Here is a 23,544-nt window from a genome sequence, read left to right as displayed (position 1 = left end):
AGACTTGCGTCTGTTATTGTGCAGTTAAGGCTGGATATAAAAATTAACATATTTTAAAAGAGAAAAGATTCTTGGAAAGCATGCCCCCTACTGGCAGATGGTAATGCACTCCACACTCATATTATGCAAAAAGTGGATCACTGTAGTGAAACTTATTTAAAACAATTAAAAATACCATATAGAAATTACTTTCTACAACTTGATTTTTTACAGTGTAATGTAAAGTGAAAACTGGCGACAAACAAATCCTACATATTGAAATTGAAAAGTGTTGACATGTCTGTGTTAGAACTGCACAGGCTGAGCTCAGATGAGATTTGAACAAAAAATAATGTCAAAGATATTTGATATATATTACAGATCTTACACGTTTAAGACCAGAAGTCCTGTGATGAGGTCAAAAGTACAAGCAAAATGTTCAGGGTGTTTAAGTCTAATAAAAAACAGAGAACATCCTGCCCCACACCTTCTTTGCTCGACAGTTTGGCCTCACATAGATGCACTGCTATTTCTAAGTGGTAAGCTTCCTTCTAAAAAGCAGAAGCAGGAACCTACGCAGCTTCAAACTTCTGAGTGAAGAGGCTAAAGATTAGAAAAAGGGGGTGTGTTGCAGTCAGTGGGCAGAGCCTGAGTCTAGCAATCCAGTCCAAGAGCAAATATTCGTTAATATTAATGAGCTGCACTGTGAGGTATGTGAGATGAGTCCTGAGACAAATTCATAGCACACAGAAGGTCCACAGAGAGTGTGAAGGACAGAAACTTGCCAAACAAGCACATGTTGATTCTGTTAAGCTGGACCCTTTCTCTTCAGGGAAGAAAACTAATATGCGGTTGTTTCAGAACGTGCATCAGGAACAAAACAATATCAGCATTAAATCATTGAGTAAATAACAAGACAGACGATCTTTGAAAAAACTGGTATTATACCTAGAAAACAGGAAAGCTTCTTAACCAACTTGTACTTTGCTGTGTTCTTAACAGGAGTTACTAAATCGTTAAAGCAAAAGTCAGTCACTGTGCATTTCGGAACTGTAATTTGTTGCAAGCATTCTGGAATGGTTTAACTGTGCAATTACAATGGATCAAAATTAAATATAAGATCTGAATGCAACCTGAAAGCATTCCCATGTTAAGGCAGCTGCCTATGTGTTAAGAAAGATAAATAAGTTTCTTTTTTGGACTACCACTTTGCAAAATTTCTTTTTGTCTTCTCACTTTGCAGCCAGCTTTCTCGGGTTGTTAAATCATCTTTGGAAAGTGAGTAGTTTGCAATCTTAGCTTACAGAATGACTTTAGGCAATTATTCCAATTCTTCAGGAAGTATCATTGGTGCAACTCCCCCCATAATCCCTTCCATTATGTTCATTTTTGGAGTGGTGGGGAACTTGATTGCAATTATTGTGCTTTGCAAGTCCCGTAAAGAGCAAAAAGAGACAACGTTTTACACCTTAGTTTGTGGTCTTGCAGTCACTGACCTATTGGGAACATGTTTGGTGAGCCCAGTAACCATTGTCACTTACGTGAACAAAAAATGGCCTGGTGGGGATCCTTTGTGTGAATACACTTCCTTCATACTCTTGTTTTTTAATCTTTCTGGGCTAAGTATTATTTGTGCAATGTCCATTGAAAGGTACCTGGCTATTAACCATGCATACTTCTACAACCAGTATGTGGACAAAAAGTTGGCAGGGCTGACACTTTTTGCGATTTACATCTCTAATGTCCTCTTCTGTGCTTTACCTAGCATGGGACTTGGAAAGTCCATTAAACACTACCCAGATACATGGTGTTTCATAGACTGGAGAACTAATGTTACCAGACATGCTGCCTTCTCTTACATGTATGCTGGGTTCAATTCTTTCCTGATCCTGGCTACTGTGATCTGCAATATCATGGTATGTGTGGCACTGATACAGATGCACCGGCAATTCGTCAGGCGGACATCATTGGGTACAGACCATAGACTTGCTGATCTACGGCAGCGCAGGAGTTTCCATCGAATGGCTGGGGCAGAAATCCAGATGGTTATTTTGCTCATAGCAATTTCAATTGTGGTTGTAATATGCTCCATCCCACTGGTGGTAAGTCAGACATACTGATGCTTTCAGAAAGATTGGGGGAACACTGCTGGAGGAAATCTATTTGGTTTTGAACGTAGAATGCCACTGATTTGTAACGAAGCTAAACTTTTCTTTTTTGTTGTTTTTTAATAAAGATGAACCACATGAAAATATTTGTCCTGCATCCTTGTCTCACAATACATTCTTTACGTGTTGCTACAAGTATGCAGTGACATTAAAAAGCAAACTGTAGAGATTTTAAGCACCCATTTACTTTAGTTCTTAAACACTGTACAAGCAGTTGTAACTGTAAGCTGTAAGTGAACAGAACTTGAGGTGTAAGCACTGCAGGTGTTCAGAACAGTAGACATTGTGTATATTTATGTACAAATTTATAGAAAGACAGTAATATTTCATTTGATTGCTACCACAAGGAAATAAAGGGCATTTGGTCTATAAACTGTCTTATAAAGTCATATATTTTAACAGTGCCAAGTGAAGGTATCCCTAATATAACTATTAAAATAATACTGTGCCAAATAATTTTCACTACATCTTGCAGATGACCAGGAACTGTCATTACCAGATGTTATATCTGTTAAAGGGACAAAAATGCAAACTTCTAGAAAGCCAAAGGTATCTCTCCTGATGATCACAAAGAATGCAGTACTGTTGAATGCAGGAAGTAATCTGGTCAAGTTCATACATTAGGATCTTAGTACGGTGGGCAGTACATACATTACAGAAGGCATTTCAGTAGCCATTTTAATGTCAGCAGGTCTAGACTGCACAAGAGTTTGTGAGTGTGTGTGTTTGTGTGTGTGTGTGTGTGTGTGTGTGTGTGTGTGTGTGTGTGTGTGTGTTTGTTTGTGATTATTTGATTATAAAATCATGTTAGCAAGGTAAATCACAACAGCCAAATCATTTGGTTACTTTTGTCACAAGTTCACAAACTATATGAACAGCAAAGCCTATGGGAATCAAACACATACCATCAGGACTGCAGCTTATTTAGAAACTCATTTAGCCTCTGTATAGTTCTAGATAAACAGCAAAAACTGATATCAGTAAGGTGAGGGCATGAGAAAGCAACCTAGTAGTCACTATGTCCTTTAGCAGACCCATTATTATGTCCTCACTAATAACTGCATATGTAAAGTAAACTGTGCCTGGAAGAAAAAAAATAGCTGTGATACAATAAATAATTGTAATAATAATTATTTAAAGTTGCCAGGGGTCATGTAGTATAAGAGATGAGATACTGAAAGACATGTGTGATTATGATATGCAGATAATTCCATTGGTAACGTAGATAGTAGAAATGTTTTCATATCTTATGTATACAGAAACAGTAACAGTAGTAGGCTAATGTAACCAAGCAGTTGCATTCTGCCAACGATAAGTTGAACAGAGATATAATGAAGAAATCCATTAAGGTTAGGCTGGTAGTAACTTTGGACATAGTACCAATCAAGAGAGAGAGAGTTTATGTGTGTGTGTGTGTGTGTGTGTGTGTGTGTGTGTGTGTGTGTGTGTGTGTGTGTGTGTGTGTGTGTGTGTGTGTGTGTGTATCAGTAGGAGAACACAGCATGTGTGGGATATGTACATATTCCTCCTACACAAAAGAAAAAGCATGAGTGGCAACTTTAACTGTAAAGGGACAGAGAAATCAGAATCACGTTATACCTTTCTGACAAATGCATGGCATTGGGAAATGTTTCTTCTTAGAAAGAGTGGCAGATGTTTGGGATAATGGTATGAGAAAATACTCCACAAAACTTATGGGGGCCCTACTGTAGCTAAAATGATTGTATCGATAAATTGGGTTATGGAAATTGTCAGAAACGCACATAAACAAGTTTTGGCAACTTAAATGAGCTGTAAGGCCACCTCCAGATAATTAGGTCTAAATCTTTAAGCAAACACAGATGTTCCACAGTTTAAACACATTCTCCCTGATCATGTTCTCTGAACTTAACAAAAGGAAGGATGAAAAAGATTATACATTTATACTACATTTGACAGAAATGCGTATATCAACTGACTTTCTCAGTAGATGCCAATTCTTATTGTTTCTAAGTAGTGTGATGTCACTGTCATGTCTGTACCACAGACTCTTGATATGAGAAATCCCCCAGTCACTACTAGCAGAGATATGGGGATGACAAAAGGGCAGTCGCACCAGTCATCTAATTTCCCCAAGAGTCACCGAAAGATTACAAATGAGAAAGAAAACTGACACTGCAGCAAACTAATGTACCAGTCATTGCCGAGGACTCACGTTCCAATGTTTCTACAGATAAAATGATACATTGTAGCCTTGTTTAAGGCAAAATGGGGTGTTAATTCTTACCTAAACTGGGTGCTTGTTTTTATGTTTCCCATGTGAAAGTGTGTACATACATTTTCCTTTTTCATTTGACAGGGAACTCCTGAGATCATAGGGGGTCTAGAATGCGTCAAGCATTCTTAACCGAAAAAGTACAGTACTACTGCACAATGAAACAATAACATCATCTAAAGAAATCCTAATTTACTATACAAATTCATTGAAGATGACTATTTCAAACATGTTTTTATAGCATGTAACTTTTTGCAGCACAAATTAAATTCTATTAAAAAATGTTTTGTAAGCATGACTGTAATTTCCCCTAGAGGTACTGGCTCATTTAAACATGTTTAATGCTTACCCTGTTTATTTTGTCTTATAGTTATGTTGTTTCCTTAACTTCAGTCTATCTTCTACTTAACTGTGTTTGTCTCTGACTTGTAATGTTTATGACCTTGGCATAACTCAACTCTGACCACAGGACCCTGAGTCATAGTCTGCCATTCCTTGTTAATAAAGATTCACTCAGTAGATCTAGAAATAAATATCAAAAATGAACACAGAAATCAAGTTGCCCCTCAGCGGAGCATAATCAGATTGCTAACATATTTTACTGATTATTGCTTATATTGGCGTGCTACACATTCACAGGATATAATACAATCAGCACTGCTCTCAAAAGTAAATGAGAAAAAGTCACATCTGCAATATACTTCATAACTGCTGAAAATACTCGTCTCTGTAAAAGTTAGTTGTACGACCCTACACACTACAGAAGCTCAGTGACGCCATCCTGTGAAAAACTTCCCTTTTTTCTTCTATTGTTGTATAATTTAAATGCTGTCAGTTCAAACATGCTTCCATATACACACTAATTCTGCCACAAGTTCCTAAACATTATAAAACTATTCTACTGGCTGTTTGCTTTTCTGTCTTGATTATAGCTAGACACAAGTGTACACCAATTGTACACATATAAGAATGAACAAAAAAGTGGATGGAAATATTTCAGGCAAAGCCTGTTCTTGTATCAGAAACAACGTGGTAACAAGACAGCAAATAGCAAAGAAGAAAACACTGTTATAGAGCATCAAAATACGAAAATACAAACCAGATGTCATTTAAGTAAGCTCCTACATACTCAATGTGTACTGGGTCTGTAGCTACAGCATACCATAGCATATTGAATGCTAGAGAAGAACAGGTTCAAATCCCAGCAGAGGGCAAATGGTGAGCAGCAGTTGTTCATGATGTTTCGGTCCACCCAGCTGCAAATACTGGCAGTATGACTTCTCTTAGCACTGTTACAATAATTAGTAACAGTACTGTTGTATTAGTATTTATTACAGCCCTTTTACATCTGAAGTAATGTAGCATAATAGATAATGAGTGTGACGTTTACTGGAGAATAAAATTCCATGGCTCGCACTTAAGTGCCACAGGTTCTATTACAAATGGACATGAAGCAGCATTAAAACAACTGATGAGACTTCTATTTAACGCATCATGTTCTATATTGGTCATCACCCTGAAAAATGAAATGTGAAGGTAGAAGCAGATAGCTTTCCAAAGGATGTAATTTCTTGTAAAACACAACTTCTAAAAATAGTAATTCGACAACTCATAAAAGAAGGCAATTATTTATTTATTTTGCCAAAAAAAAAAAAAAATTTTGCTTGTATAAAAGTAGTGGTGAGTTTAGAAGTGACTATATTTATGGCACAAGTGCTGCGGGAGTGCAGGAGGCTTGGCCTCTGTATGACAAACTAATTTGAGATAAATGCCTGACACCTTCTGAACATAGTTTTATGCATTCAAGGCAGAATAATCATTATTTTAAGGAAATTCCTTTCCACATTTTAAAAAGAAAGCCCAATATAATAAAAAATAGTCTTATACTGGTTTTTGTCTTAGACTAAAGCACGTGACAGGATTATAAAAGACTGGAGTCAAAATGCCAACACTAGAAAATAATAAAAAATGCAGCCCCACAAGTAATAGCCAAAAAAAAATCTGTCCAAAAGGTGTACCTTGTATAAATATGAAGGATATTCAAAAAAGAATTATGCCAATGAGTGCACTCTAAGGAATTCCGTACTCTGCTGAATGCAGGCCTTTGGAATTAGAAATAAAATATCTTTATATTGTTCAGGACATTGCAGATAATGCTTCTGGTATGACAATGTTTCTACAACAAATGTCCACAGCCCTGTTACACTGCCCCCTGAACTGTTATAATTACCCCAATTATACTAACATAACTATCTTGCATACCACTTATGTGAGTGCTTTCTACAAATCCATGATCATCTTACATTCCACTGACTGTAGCAATTAAACATGCAAAAATGTGTGAACATGCATCTTATACCTAACCATGTACCACTCGAGGACAAGCATTAATTCTGTAATCGCTACTTTCATCAGACATTGGTCAAAGAGCCAGAGAGAAGTCAAAGTTTGGATTTATTACACCTTTGCTATTGTAGTATTGCTACAGCCCTCACTGCAATGCAAAGTTCTGTCTCCTATTTCTGTTTCAAACTAACCACTTGCTGCTGTTGTTAATTTAACATGTCTTTTCTGGGGAAAGGAAAAGGTCAATTCAGTGCATTGCAACATATCTTTCAGGAGCTGAATATAGACTTCAGAGGTTTAATAGTTAAAGGAATATTCTGAAAAGTAAACTTATAATTCTTTATTTGGGGATATCATAAAGTAGTGTACCTTATCTGACAAGAAGCAACAGCTAGTAATACCTACTGATAATGCAACATGATAATCATGTAAACTACTGCCTTTACTCATTGTAACACATTAATGCAGGAAAACATCATTGCTTTCAATAACTGGCTAACAGGGAACTCTTATTTTGTTTTATTTTCATTTATATTTATTTATTTATCTATCTTTGGCCTACCTGTGGATAATTTATGAAAATACTCTGGGCTAAGTAATGAAAATGGTGCTCTTAATTTGTGGAAAATATTGTATAGTAAAATATCTGTACTGGAATTAGAATTATCCATAGCATATGTAATGGTAGGTGCTATCCTAAAACATGTGTGATTTCATTTATAGTATACCTTAGTTACAAAGGCAGTGTTAGACACCATATTAGAAAACACGGCACAAAAAAGGAGGGGTCCTTGTCTTTATCTGAAGGATATTGTATATAACTATCACTAAGACGGATATACACTTGTATCAACATCACAGACCTCATTTTATGTCTGCATCCATGCAAGAGGAGTTTCTATAGCACGTTGGTTGCATTCACTCCAGATAATTTCATTATAAGAAATGTAAACTATCCTAAGAAAGTAGAAGCAAAAGTTCCAGCTAAAACCAGGCATCACGGTCCAATTATACAAAAAGGTCTCAGTTTAGACCAGAATGTGTTGACAGTGGTAAGAAAACAAGGAGAGCACATTCGATTCTACCGATATAGTAGACTGTGATTCCTCTATATTAATCACTGATTAGACCAGTAACAAAACACAAAGCAGCATTTTGCTCCTATTTAACTGGATTTTTTATCTAGCTGGAGACAGTGCAACTGTATTACGGCAAACGGATTACTATGATAAATGAAACAGAAAGTAATCCAAAATCACAGTTGCTATTTTTTGCTCCCCTTCTGTTTATTTAGGGGGAAACTTACATTACAGTGTAAGTTTTTTTTCCGAGCTGATCCCTTCTGATTCACAATAGATCTGATGCACATGTCTAGCATAAGAAGTATGTACATATGAACTTAGATGCCAGCATCAAAAGGAAAATGTGTAGGCCCGCGGCAAGACAACTACTAAGGTTCTGGTACAAACTGTTCCGCATGTATGTCATAGTACTAATATGAATAAATTCAAAGTAAAAGTAGGCATCCTCATAGAAGGTAAGGTACAGATTTGGAACCTGAATTACTGCCTCAGGATAACTTCATTACTGAGCTAGCACTAAAAAAATATGTTATTATCCAGGGAACAAGGCTGTGGCATTCTTGGATATCTTCAAATATAGCGAAATAGACTGTATCTGGGTTTAATGTACAGAACCACAAAGCTACAGATACTTGGAACAGTCTATTGTTTACCTTAATGTAGAGTTATGTGTGTAAAGCGATGCTCAGACATTTAGCTAGCAAGCACTGAGTTAGCACATGAATCAAATAAACTATGTATGGTAATTGCAACAAAGACAACATTATCCTGTGGACAAATATATAATGAATTTAATATATTTAAGCAGATGGTCCTATTTCAAAGAATGCTATCCATCTGCATTTTGAACTTCCTATTGATGTTTACCAGTCCAAGAAAGGTCTTAGTCTATATATATATATACATGGGAATATGTACAGATGTCAGAAACTGTGACAAAACAGGATGAATGGCAGCCCTCCACCTATCAATAATTTGCCTTTATAAAACAATACCTGGTTAAGTTGGACAGGGTCTCTGTCATGCAGACTAAAATAGGGGATGGTACAAATATGCTCACAAACATATTTGGTGCTGTTATTAGTGGCGGAGTACAAATAGTAGTACCACCATGTCATAAGAACATTGCGTCAGTCCATGAGTCCCTGAGTCTCCACTGTAGAAACAAATTAAGGACTAGATGCTACTGAAAATCCAAAGACTATTACCATTTTAATCCAAACAGTGAGACTTTAATTAGAACAAATCTATGCTAACACTAATACCTGGACTAGTCTTCCTTTTCCAAGATACAGTTTTCCCTGAGTTAGTATATATACATAACAGATATGGAGCATGGAGACCTCCTGCAAAAATGCTGTAAAGGTGTAACAGTCAGTCACAGAATTGTCCTTTTGTTGGAATTGCATCTTCATTTTTTTGAAGTATCAGGATCTGTAGCATTAGGTCTTGCACTACCGGTAAGGAGTTATAGGAGGTGACATTCTGATTATTAAAAGTATACATTTATTAAAAGTATACATAGACAGCTAACATTAATATTAATGGACAACCAACTCCCCACAGTCTGTTCAATCCCTAAAATGCTGCACTTAATGCAGATCTTAATGGCTTAATAAACTCATTCTGTTACTGCAGTCATCCCTACAACTACTGCTAAAAGTATGTTTATACACCAAACACTTTTTCTGTGATCATTTTTTAGCACACTATTAATCCTAGCAATACAGGATTGTGATGTTTCACAGCTTTGTCAGGGTGAACAATCTGTGTATGAAAATACTGAACTAAAACATGTTCAAGAATCATCCAAAGGGTCCTCTGCTTGGCTTCTCACACACATGCTGGAACCTGATAAGCGCAGCTGTGCAAACTTTATGCACTTCTGCATTACTACATTTCTCAAATCAGATGGCCAGTTTGGATCTGTATCACACAACTTTCCGGCTTCTAGCTTGCCAAACTGTCTGCAAAGCCACAAACACTAGCTTAAAATAGGAATCATACATTCTAATGTCTACTAACAGTCCTCTTGCAATACACAAAGGGAAAATGGAATATATATGAACATGATTTTGGAGAGGCAAGCTAAGAGAACTTATGAAAACAGTCATGTGACTAATATGACTAGTACTAGTCAGAAAAATAACTAAAGAAGAAATAAGGTAAAAAAACTGTAAAACTAAGAGGGATGACGTAAGTAATAGCAAGATGCATTTGCAAACAGATAGGGTGGTGAACACATGGAACAAAAGCTTTCTTAACAAGCAGTAGAGAGGGTAAAAGCAGTTTTAATAACATGTAAGTTAAGGAAGGATATTAGCCTAATTTGGAAACATATTCATTAAAGTGAGAAATGGGCTGTGTTTCTTAGCAAGCATTCCCTCGCTTTTTCAAACTGTGTTCTTTAGTTCAAAATACTTTGTGTTTTGTACATGTCAATACCTGTATACAGACAAGTAGGAGAGGGGATAATTTCTGGCATAAACCTCTATGTGAATGACAAAATATATGCAGTTCATTATAGCAAAGGCAACCAATTTCTCCAGCTGCAGTTCATCCATTTTACAGCAGCATAAAAAAGGAAATTTATTTTCTGTAGCCAAATAAATGGACCATGTGTTTTCAATACCTGCTTGGCAGAAGAATCTGGCTAACTAAACCCAATTAATGTGAGTGGGCCAACTGTTTCTCTTCCATGATGCAAGTCTGCCACCTAATGGTGATATATTACCAAAAATGCTGAACTAGTAATTTTAGCCTGCTCCTATTTTCTGAAGTACTGTTTTTTTTTTTTTTTTTGGGGGGGGGGGGTCTTTGGGGTTTTTTTTTTTTTTTTTTTTTTTTGCTAGTTTACCCCACTTAAGTTCCAGTATACCAGAAGTCCATACTTTTCACTGAATGCATAAATGCATATCCTTTCCTTAACTGCAAACCTATGCTGAATCCATATTGGTAATTTCAAATCTGCCCATTTTCTGAAATCTTTCTCATCTGCAAATCCACCAGTTTGTGCAACTGGACCTTTTTAGAACTTTAATTAGATGTCAGCAATTTTTTTGTCTTTGCTTGCTTTACTGCATTCATTAAAAGATAAGTAACCAAGTTGAGGATGTATATAAAGTACTTGTCATCTTAATAAAAAAAAAAAAAAAAAAAAAAAACTTTTGCATCCCTTATCTCAAATGCATCCTGTGCTCAGGTTCATGATTTTCATTTTGAATTAACTATGTCATACTGCCAACTGTTTTGCATAAGTACCTTTTTTAAGCCAAGTTTTCTATGAAACATTTGGTGCCCATATGTTTTGCATATACTGGCTTCTGTTACACCTAATTCTGTCTGCTGTCATGTGCTTGCTTTGAGCCTACCATCAGTGTTTACTTACTGGGAATCATAGAAGTGAAAGGATGATACTAGCTCTCATTTGGAACTTGAACCCAAGACCACCAGTATACCATGCTGGTGTTACTGCCACTGGGCCAACAAGAGCCTCTGGACAGACAGCGGTTGAGTTTTACCTTAAGTATCCTTTGAGCTAGGAAACCCTCTGCATAGTGATCAAGGTCAAATTACACACACGCACGCACACAAATGCACACACACACACACACACACACACACACACACACACACACACACACACGTGGCGCATACACACACACACACACACACACACACACACACACATGGAGTGATATTCCATCAGTGAGCCTCATAATTTGTCACTTGATAAATTAGGAACACAACAAATTTAGGAAAAATAATTTTCAGACATACCCTTGGAGTGAGCTGTGCTGATATATGCGCACTCTCACTTAAAATAAGTTGACTTCATCTGTAGAGTAGCATTATTATGAATCTTTTGGAAATGAATAACAGTCTCAGACAAAACTAAAATACTAAATGTAAATACTGTTGTCTGACAGTTAAAAACAAAATCCCATTTTCAAGTGACTAATTCTAAGATGCATTATGATTCTCACAACGGTTATTCACGTCTTCCACAATGGGCTTTTATAAAATATGATGTTCTTTCAGCCCATAAATAATCAGAAACTGAGACTGAACTATCATAATTATGAACATGTTGAAACCACTAAAATACCTTCTTTGGTTCCATTTTTTTTCCCATTCTTTACTGAGGCAACAATATTTCCTGCATACTATGTCTCATTTAAGTTTAAGAAATAAAGCTACTGGAAAGTTTACTTAGGGGATTTGTATTTCTTTTGCATGCTGAAAACTTGGTTAAAGTGAGCATCACTGTATGATGAATAAGGGTGAAAGTTATAACTCTCAAGCTGACGGCGTGCAAGGATGAAAAGTGCTGACAAACAAGTACTTCTGTACCTTCAGTAACATTCAAGTCATGTCACTAATGACGTTAGGAGCAAAATGAATATTAACACTAAGTTTGATGTCTGGCTTTCAATGACATACAGTTAAAATAACATTCAACTAATAAATGCTCTAAATGAAGAAACAGAAATTGTAAGTAGCATCATTTTCATAGTCATTATTATCATTTTATGCAAGCTGTTAGATTTAGGCAACTGAGTCAGTATACTACAGATAATCTGCCAGTTTCAGTAGTTATGAAATAAAGCTAAAGTATCATAAATTAATACTATATTATTTCTCAAGATGAGCAGATTAACTAAAACAGGAAACAGTCTGTGACACCAAGGCGCTGAAAAATCACACTAAAAATAGATATGGTTAATGATACAAATGTCTGAAACAAGCAGATCTATTTGGTCAAGAACTTATTTAGCAGAACTGTTAATAAAATCCACAGGAACACAGAGCAGTAGGTTCATACACACAGTCTTTTGTGTGAGAGACAGAAACACAGAGACAGTTTTTCAGAGCTACCAGAGCTGAACTCAAGTGCATAGTTCTCAGCCTCTTACCTCCAGAAGAATGGCCAAATCCAGAGATAATAAGGGACAATCAGAGTCATTTTTTAAAATATTACTTCTTTTAACTTGAAAGAAATTGACAGAATAACAGAATGTAAACTATCATGCATATTTTGGAAGTAAAAGATGCCTATAACTACCAACTGTCATTATTTAGTAAGTGTAATCCACCTCTTTTTCTCCCAAAACTACCAGTTTTAGGAGGAATTAGGAGGGGCAGAGCATAATCGTAAAGGAAAATCAGCGAGATTTTTCCTGAAAATCAGGTACAGCTGAGGGCTGAGCTCAAGAGTATATTAAAATTCATGTTGCCAGCCAGAGTCATGCAGTAGCATATCATAGGGGATTAGAAAACATCAGAACAGGTACTCTGGTCTGAAGATACAGTGCTGTGTAAATGGTTAAATAAATTTGTATATTTTGTTGAATTACACAGTGAGCCAAATTCACACTCAAGTACAACAGCTCAATAAGACTTTTTTTTTCATATGGTATGCAAATTATCTGCATTTTTTTAAATATGCACATCTTTTTCATCTCATTTGATGGCATTCCATATACTTTTGCAAGTTGTATAAAATCACAAAAGAACCACCTTCAGAAAGAAGTGTGGGAGGCAAACTTATAAAGTAATTCAAAAAGTGGGGTGGTAATGCAAATGGTCTACAGTAAAGTCAAACACTGAAACGTATGACAGAAAGATGAGAGCAAAAGCATTGCGTAGAGATATTTATCTACCAAAAACATTTTGGTTGCTCAAAGTTACTTAGATGGCGGTAGGCAAAATGAAAAGATTTTCAAATATGTGTGAAAACTGTAATGCATGAAATATCACAAGTAACGCAACAGGTTTAGTGATAGTGTAAAGTCTGCTGGTCCTTTTATGGTTATTACATTCAGCTCACGTCTCTCTGTGTTGTCTGTTGTAGAGACCTTACAAAATGACATCTGTATATGTGTATTTATATAACACAGTTGCTTCATACTTGACAACTGCAAAAGCTACATTTTATATTTATAGTGCAAACAAGGGAATATTTTAAGGATGCAATAAGATCTTGTAACATATTAAAACAAGTCTAGTCACTTAAAAATATTTTTGTAAATTTGAAAATCATTAAAGTTAAAAAGCTACTTTCCAAGCTAAAAGCAGAAAATATAATGTTGCATCTCATCCAAAGCCCTTCAACGTGTACTACGTCCAACACTCGGTTATAGCATCATGTAAGTAAATGCAGTAATTCAGTGCCCTGGAAATCAAGAATGTAGTTTAAGAACCTCACAACATCTACACTAAATGCCATTTAATAAGTTAGCATTCCTTTTGGAATTAATGTTAGTTTTTTGTTGTTTTTTTTACTGTCACCAACCACTAAAATTCTATACCAATATTGATTTATTTTTTCTGCTAATAAGATTATTATTATTATTTTACTTTATTATTCTCCATTAAGGTTTTCAGAAAACTGAAAATCACAGCAAAAATATAAAAAGAGCATCACGTACATTCATTTGGTGTGAGCTCCAGTAGGGTCACCTGAAACTCTTTATTCCAAGCTGGCAGCTTGAGTACTTTTAGAGCTGTTTATAACATCAACCCAGAAAAGTGAATGAGTACTTGAGTACAGCTGTTCAAATGGCATCGTGTAAGCAGTGAGTGATTACATAGCTAGTCAGTCACTGTGCCTAAGGTCATATTAAAGGTGATGATGTCATACCTCATGGAGTTCAAATGGCAAGCATCTCATAAATCTATGGGTCTAGAGAACAGTGACCATACTGCAAACATGTATTAAGTTTAACAGCACTTCAGAAACAAAACTTATTATTATCTAATGTGTAATTCTGAAATATATAGCCAGCGTCTCCTCTAGTCTGTACCACTTCTTCAGTGGGTATAGAATAAGATTGCTAAGAAGTGTTTTCAAAGCTAGAAAAATGTACAAGTTCGCTCTACTCATTGGTTTTGGTAAAATGTAATGAAAGGTGGCTCGAAGTAGATACAAGATTATCGCATTCAGGTTGCAGTTCAGTCATTTTGGTGGGAAGGAATCTATTAGGGAAATATAGCCCTGTTTACTCTCATCACCTTGCTGTATGTTTGCATTCGCTTGTTTAGTAAAAACACCTCTGGTGAAGATATCTTAATAGCTTTTCTGACCATTTACTTAAAATACTAACCATATCTGAGGGCGTCCTAAATGAGATGTCTCTTTAGAAGTGAGGTTTGTGTTACCAGATTTAGTTTTGGATTTCATGACTGGGACAAATGAAAATGCATATGCAAACAACAAAATGTCACAACCTCAAAAAAAAAATGTCAAAAGATGAATTAGGCTGGTGTTCTATTTGAGAGCTGCCAACATGGAGAGTCGGATTGATGCTAGTAACTGTGAAACACAGAAAAAGTGATGTTAACTGCAGGACGTCTATGAAAAACATGAGATAAATAAGTCTGAGGTGAGATACCCTAATGTTTTGGCATCAGTCCTAAGCTACATGTAAATTCCTTGAGTTTCATGGTCAAACTCTGTATGTCCCCAGATATGGAACGGCATAAACCCCAGTAATGAATGATGAACACAGCTGTTCACCAATGAGTGCCAATCTTTGAAACACTTTTACATGTATCTACTACAGTTTGTCTTACATCTTGGAGTGCATATAGTCACCTGTAGTCTCTACAACTAACAGGCAGCCAATGATTGTCAAAAATGTATGGCTGAAAACTGTTAACTTACAATGCATGGGAACATTAAACAGCTGACCAATGATGCAGTTTAAAAGTAGACATTAATAATAATAATAATAAAAGCAACAGCAATAATAATATTGATGTATTATTATTATTATTATTATTGCTAAACTACTTACCTACCCACTGCCATTCATTAGCTTCACTATTTTACCTTATTTCTCAATGGTTTATTTTTACACATTTTAGTGCAAAATAACTATTTTCTGATATAACAGGCAAAGTCAGAACCCAGACATTTATTAAGTCGGATATATTTGAGACTTGTACACCTGTTATAACCTAATTGTCTTTTTTTTTCAGATACAGATATAACTGTTTATAATTTACCCATGTTCGGCATAACTCCATATGTGACTCCTTTTTGAGACTAGATTGTACAAACTAGTGTAGGTGTGAGGGTTGCACACACCACTTTTTTATTGATTTATTTTACTTGATATTGCAAGAGTCTGACTGTAAGAGTGATGTTTTCTAGTGCAATATTTTGAGGTTAAACTAACAACCATGAATCCACATGATCACAGATGCAAAAAACATATTTTGAATACAAACAGGATCACTGACACAGAGGGCTGAAGCCCTGCTTGCAGCCCTGTCAACCTGACTGGCACACCCAGTGGCCACAGAAGCTAACCAGGAAGGGATGGGAATGAAAGGTTAATGTCAGCTTGGCAATCCCTGAGAGAAAGTGATGCTGGAAGTCCTACAGAGCCAGAGCTACATCTGATAGCCTGTCAGGGACCCAGAATAAAAATGAAGGGGCAAGTAGAAAAGCAGTGTACTAGGTTACAGGTATGTGGAATCACACACCTACCTTAGGATCCAGCATAGTAGACAATACATTATGCTTGCCACCAACCAGAAAGAGGTGGGGCAGGGTATAAAAGAAAAATCTTGGCCAAACCTAGACAGTGTTTACCTTTTGTGTTCATTACCTGGACATAATCAGAGGTTATTGAAAGATATTCTGCCATGGGAAATGGAACCTCACCCCAGAAACAAACATATCACTTGGGTAATGGGATATCTTGAAGGTCAAGCTCATGACACCCCCACCCCCCAAAAAATACTTTGAATACAGAATGTATCCTAAATGAAAACTGGGTGAATGGAGAAGAGATGAGATCAGGATGATGACCCTATGTGGCTGCAGTGCTTTGGAACAGAGGATTTACGATAATATTAGCAAAAATAACATCTTAGTTCATTTCTTCTGTATTTTTCACTTCACATGAAGAAATTCATTCATTGGTGAAGATAAAGCTCAGGGACTGCCTCCTGTGCTGCTAACTGACAGAGGCAGCACCTAAATGCCCAATCATGCATCAGGCCCTCTTTCAATAGTGAGCAGTATGACCCCAGAAGCATTCATTCACCAATGGGAAGTATAGGAATAAAATCATGTTAAGAGCAATTAGAGCACCTAATGGGATAACACAGCTAGGCTTAAAATGGCACTTCAGGGCAGTTAGCTTCGTACTCACCCATGAACCTATGTAGACAATAACAATGCCTGTACAAAAGAATGATGGCCAAAGCATACAAAACTATGACTGCATCATAAGAATTGAAGAAGCAATAAGCAAAGCACCTCATCAAACTTACCTTTGCAAAATAAATTTGATCTCTGTGACAACTTAAAGTTTGCATGCAACTGCTAAAAGCATGGCAGCAATACTGATAAAGTAACTTTGAAATCTATCCATGATGTAGAAAGTGATGTGGTTAATCAGAGTACTAGCTGGATAATATAAGCAATATGGCTGCAACAAGTAGCAAAATTAAAATAGTTAATGGGATGAATAACATTAAAGTTAATTATAATGCTAAAAGTGAATCTGCAGACTCCCTGGGTTTAAACGAAATGTAAAATTTACCAAAGATCTTAAAGATAACTTATTTAAATATAATGGTATATTGATGCATTGAGAAGATCTTTTATGAGGCATCAGCAGTAAGTCATGGACTGTAAACAATGCCACCTTGGGTTCCACTAATGCAGATGTAAATTCTGCTAATATCATGCAAGGCTAATCATACTAAGTCTGTCCTTTGTTGCACACTGCGGCTGACATTGTCTCTACTCATTTAGATCTTTTTGGCAAAAATATACTTTGCATGTATATTTTGTAAATAATGTGCATGGTGCTACCTCTTTAATTGTATTACATCAATGTATGCATCCATCTAAAATATATGTAATATATATTGACAAATTTACAACAAAACATGAGCAATTAAACTTGTATCTTTATGATTGTTTATGCCTTGTTGTAAATTCAACTTATATTATTTGTTATGATTCTTATTGCTGTCTCTGCCATATTGGTCAAGGTAAAAAAAACAGCTGCCTTACTTAGTTAGCAAATTTAGTAAATAAAGAAATAATGCAGACAGTAGTTACACTGTTACCTTTGACAGATAAAATACAGCTAAGAGAATCTTGTTAATATGAAGGTAGCAGTTCATGGGCTCACAGTGATGAAGATTAAGATTAAATATCTAGAAGTTCAAAAAGATACACAAACAAATGAACCTGAACTCACTGAAGCCAGACTGACTACTTTGGATTTTAATGAAGCCAGCTACAGAAATGCATTAGCTCCATTTCAGAAGTCACAAATGGCTCATGAGTATAAAATCCTAGACTTTGAAACTAGGGTAAGACGGAAGAACATTCATTTGTTTGGCATTGCTGCCACATGGGGACAATGGAGCAGGCCTGAATGCAACCTTGGAAAAAGTATTTTGTTAACTGTTAATTGGGGGTGAATAAGAATTGTAACCATTACAGATGGGCCTTTATCACAGAACTTTTTTGAGCTGCTTCCTGCAGTCCCTGTTGCTTTGCAGCTACCAGTCACTCACTGCCATATGCTGTAGCCACCCAATCAGCACGCCATTTCTCAGCTTTATTTCTTCTGTTTTGTCCAAAGTAATACTGATATTTTTTTCTGCTCCTTCAGCTTATAGTACATGTCTTTCTCCTGACTAATCTCCATCATTTATCTGGGTCTTTTTCAATGTCCCCATCTGTCATCTGCTTACAGCCACTGCTGCACATAAACCATGATAAGCTAAGTCTCTCCATCTTCCCCCATAACTCCACATCTCATCACTTCTCTGTTCCTTTTCTCTGACTTAGTGACCAAGCCGAGTCATGCAGTGTGGTCATGTCACTGTCATAATGCACTCATGCAGTTCCTTATTTTCTGTACTAGAATGCACATGTAGACATATTTACACTAATTTGTTCCCTTTTTCACTTGTTTCATTTCTGTCACATGTAAGCTTTCTTTCTTGTGCTTGTTAACCAAGGTAGTGGACTAATCATAAGTTTCAACAAGCACACTTACTTATGTATGTACGTTTGTACACTTAAGGAAGGTACATAAACTCTAAGAATTCAGAATGCAAATCACCCTTTCTTCACCAACTGATGTTTCTTAGGAGTTTGTAATACAAGGAATGCCCTCACAGAAAAACAAAATAAATATCACGTGCATGCATACAAACTTCAAATGATTTTATCTCACTAACTGCAGTTTGAGAACATGTATGCTTCTTAGACCATTTGTTTGATTCTGGCTATACAATGCTTCCAGAGATGATTTTAATTTTAGACACATTTACCTTCCCAGTGAACTGTTTCAATGAATGTTGTTTATGCCTTTAATCATTCTTTCAAAACAGATATACTTATCTCTCTGCTTTCTTTTACAGGTGCGTGTCTTCATTAATCAGCTGTATCAACCACCAGAAGAGAAAGATATAAATAGAAATCCTGATCTGAAAGCCATCCGCATTGCTTCAGTCAATGCTATCCTGGATCCTTGGATCTATATACTTCGAAAGACAGTACTTCGCAATCTAATTGAGAAGATTAAGTGTCTGTTTTGCAGAATTGGAGGAGGACGACAGCATTCACATTCCAATTTCAATTGTACAGAAGCGAGACGAGCTTCTTCAACAGTCTCTAGCCATTCTCCATCGTTTGTTTCTAGGGAACTCAAAGAGGTTAACAGCACATCCCAGACTTTGCTGTATCCTCCAGAACTAAATGACAGCAGCTCTGGGAGCAGAATATATGCTGGGACAGGAGACGCACTGTCTCGCTCAAACAATACTTCATCCAGGACCTCAGGTTGCTCTTGCACTCTAAGTCAAGAGCACACAGAACATTTGTCTTTAGTAGATGAAACCAGTCAACCAATCTCCGTATCACAGACTCAGAATGTTTCTGACCACAAAGATAATGTGTTATGTGTGACTTTCACAGGTGAATCCTTGGACTTATCAGAAAAGTGTATATAAATACATGCCACTGTAAATAAGCTTGCAATTTAAGTTTGGTTCATTGTGACAAAATGCTTATCAGGAGGTCTCTCACTAATTTTCAGCTATGGTCTTAATATAGTTTCCCACTGAGTATGGAATATTTGTGGGTAATTTTCTAACTACTGAGTATATGCCATGTACAGTTGTAACAGAAGTAAGACATCCTTGCCTCCAGGCCCTGGAGAAATACTAGTCACTTCTTATCTGATACTGCAAGTTGGTACTTTTCCTTCAAACTGCTGCTTGTTTCTCATGGATGAATGTTAAAAGCTGAACTGAGAGATCTTACATCTGGTACTGTAACTGAAATGGCAGGCACTGTGAACATTTCAAACAGTCTTGATTGCCTGACCCCTTTTATCTTTTATCAAGCTGTCTGAAAGAGTAATGTGAATTTCTAATTATGTAAATAGGCTAAGACATGGAATTATTTAAAATATTTTCTTCTCTGTGAGAAGGATTATAAGAGGTGTAAAAAATATATTTTTTAATTTTACTAAACTGCTGTTGAATCTGCAATACAAAATATGTAAACGTCTCTCTGGTTGTGCTTTTTTTTTACCATTTTGTATTTGAGAAATTATCTGTATGCTGAAATCACAATTGCTGCATTTTAGAAATTGCCCTAATCGGAATTTCATTAGAAAAGAGGTATTTAACTTCAGACTTTAAATATTGCATTAGGTACTGCACAGTGTTACATTCTAGATGACAGAGTGCCTTACAACAAATATAATTTAACTGTTCAGTTGAGAAGGAGACAAGTAAAAAAAATGACTGACATTTATGCGTGATAAAGAAACACATGCCTCATGTTTAGAAACACAGTTTTACGGTGCGTATCAAAATGTTTGCTTTAAAATGGCACAGGTCATTTTGTTCAAATGTGGTTTATGTGTGAAAAAAGATACTGAATTTTCAAGCTTCTTAAATCTATACTCATTAAAACAGGGTAGTATGTTTTTAAAATGCCTATCACAAGAAGCTTTCACTTCGTCTACATCACAACTTGTAGCAGGGTAAGGAAGACCAAGTGTAGAATATGTGATGTCATGTCACGGAGCATTCCTTTTCCCAAATAAATTTTTTTCAAAGCTTTTAAGATTAGGTTATTATAGTCCTGCCCTATGTGTGATTAAATGAACATGGATAATCCAGATGTTATTTTTCTGGTAAAAAATATATGTAAATCGTATCATTTTGACAATTTATGTTAATATGGAATGCCAACTGCTTCTTGCCAATGAATCCTGAGCCAGACATACTGTTAGTGCATTACAGTCATTGCATAATTGCTAGAAAACGGAAGACCTGGTTTGCTCATGTGCATGAACATAGCTGCAAAAATGAATACAACTGTGATATTTAATTTTATGTAAAAGCATAGTAGAAAAGGAAGCAACAGAAGACACACAAAGGAGTAGTCTCAGGTGTGTGGGGGGACATGGATCAATCTTTTATTTCTTTATTTGTTGGGTTGTATATTTACTTAATCACTTGTTTATTTACTTATTATTTCATACATGGAAAAAATGTGTGGTTTATGGACCGTGTTCATTCATTAGCTGGCTACAGCAGCAAGAGTAAACTAAATTAGTATGTGAACTGACAGTAAATATCAGACTACACTTAAGTGAGGCTTTCTTATTGTGTCTATCCATGTCTAACAATTCCTAGCCTTTACCCCCCCCTCCTTCAGCAAATTTGTAAAATTTGCAGCAACCAGCTATACAAAGAAAGTTTGCTTCATGTATTTCAATATACCTGTAATGTAATTTTTCCATTTCTTTTTGGCTCCTTACAGCTGACAATTAGCTGTCTCCAGGGCCTCTACTCATCCATTAGGTCTACCAGGCTTTACTTCCTTTTTCTGATTAACTCTGACATGCTCGGGACCAATGAGGAGATCAAGGCACCTGGGGTAATTTCATATTGCTGCCAAGGAGTGTTTTTTCATAGCCTAACCTCCTCCCCCTTGTGTGCAATTGTAACATCCAGGACTGGACATACAATGGAGAGTGCTGGCTTATCATTTCATTTGAGCAGCAACTCAGCCAATTCCCCTGCTTGCCAAATGATAACACCCCCCTGTGTGTCCACAGTCCCCATTAGGGCTTAATAGCGATATATGTCTGAGCGCACATGCTCCCCGCCCATACAGCACCAGAAATTCACGAGCCACTAACTGAGCCTGGGTTGGCTGTGCTGAAGTCAGGGCTATATCCCTGTACTCCATGGTACAGGCTTCTGTAATCTAATGTGTTACATTTGCCCAGTAAGACTGTAATCCTACTTGTTTGTACAGAGCATGGAGTTGGCAACATTCTTGTATTTTACTTAATTTTGTGCATTTCCGATGTTTTTTTCCCCTTTTCTCTTACCATTGCAGTAGTAACTTCTTTGATCTGACTAGTGATTGAGCAGTGAAGCAGTGTTATCTCCCATGGCTACAGTATACAAATTTCAAAGGAAACAGATGGTTAGGACAATGAGCTGCAGATGACACTGACCTACTGATTTGTATTTGATTCCTTAACTACCATATGTATGCTGTATATCTTTGAAAATACTTCAAGATCATCTCCAAACAAATGCTCTTAATAAAGCAAAAAAAGACAATATGCAAAGTAGTAGAGAACACCTCACTAAAAAAGGAATGTGCTGGGAACTTCTATAGCTTGAGGTCAAGGCAACCAAGCTAAGCAACATTCATGTAATTTCAGAGATACTAATACCCTTTAACACTTGAGTTATAAAGGACTTTCAACCTATGTCAGTCATGAAACATTCTAAGGACTACAGTGGCACTCAGAACTGAGGTTTCCAGATCCCTGATCTAACTACTTGGTCATGGCCACACAATTTCTATTACTTTTGTAAATTCAGTTTGCTTTAGCTGCCATGAGAGAAAGCCAGGTCATTAATTATTACCATTCAATTTTGTAATATACTCTCATAAGTCTATGTTAAGTAGAATGAAAATGCAGAAACTGTATGTTTTTGTGAATGTGTGCTTGCTCCTGTGCATGCATGTATGTTCATGTATGTATGATTGACTAAATGTTGAGATACATGTTGAAACTGGCAGACACCCAGTGATCATTACTAGTAGGAAAATGAATCACTTACATGTGAAGGCATCTAATGCTTTTGTTATTGTTTTAAATATTTAGAAAGTAAAGATGCAAAAGATGATTACGTTCTTTACTCATAAGCTGTAGATGCAGCTGTGCTAAGAACAGTCTCACCAGCTGATTAGGGATTTCTGGGAAAGCTGCTGCCGTTTTGATCTGTTAATTTATCCTATCAAACTGTTTCAAACAGTGAAATATGTTCTTTTTCTCCTTGTTGCTTATGATGGTGGTGTTTTTTCTTTTTCCTAGCCTTTGTAAAAATAGAAAGTCAGTTAACTTCCCATATATCATCTGTAAATTATAATTCTTTCAAGATACGTAACCATCACTTTAAGTCTTAGTTGTCGTCATTCATCATTCCAAGAATATATTCATCACATTGTTTAAAAATGCTTTATGTTTATTTTACTCATGCCATCTGTTATTTGCCACTTCTTTCATGAAAAACAAGATTGTGTGCTAGAGGTCAAGCAACGTATCACTCATTACTGAGCAAGATGTTCAGCACTTTGTATAAAATCTTAGCATAACGGTAGATGTCCTTGTCTTCTCCACTGCAG

The 23,544-nt window shown here is 36.3% G+C and overlaps 1 protein-coding gene across 1 annotated transcript; it reads left to right on the top strand.

Annotated features, from left to right (window-relative positions):
• The first annotated feature begins 711 nt into the window (after window positions 1–711).
• PTGER4 (prostaglandin E receptor 4) lies at window positions 712–20,388 on the top strand. The gene is made up of 2 exons (XM_044069815.1): window positions 712–2,081; window positions 19,236–20,388. The coding sequence occupies exons 1-2, from the start codon at window positions 1,287–1,289 to the stop codon at window positions 19,824–19,826; spliced, it is 1,386 nt and encodes a 461-aa protein (XP_043925750.1). The 5' UTR covers window positions 712–1,286; the 3' UTR covers window positions 19,827–20,388.
• Window positions 20,389–23,544: the final 3,156 nt, after the last annotated feature.

The sequence above is a fragment of the Protopterus annectens genome, chromosome 1.part0, assembly GCF_019279795.1.
Source record: "Protopterus annectens isolate FY-2018-M chromosome 1.part0, PAN1.0, whole genome shotgun sequence".
Taxonomy (NCBI): domain Eukaryota; kingdom Metazoa; phylum Chordata; order Ceratodontiformes; family Protopteridae; genus Protopterus; species Protopterus annectens.
This window is presented reverse-complemented; position numbering and strand designations above follow the sequence as displayed.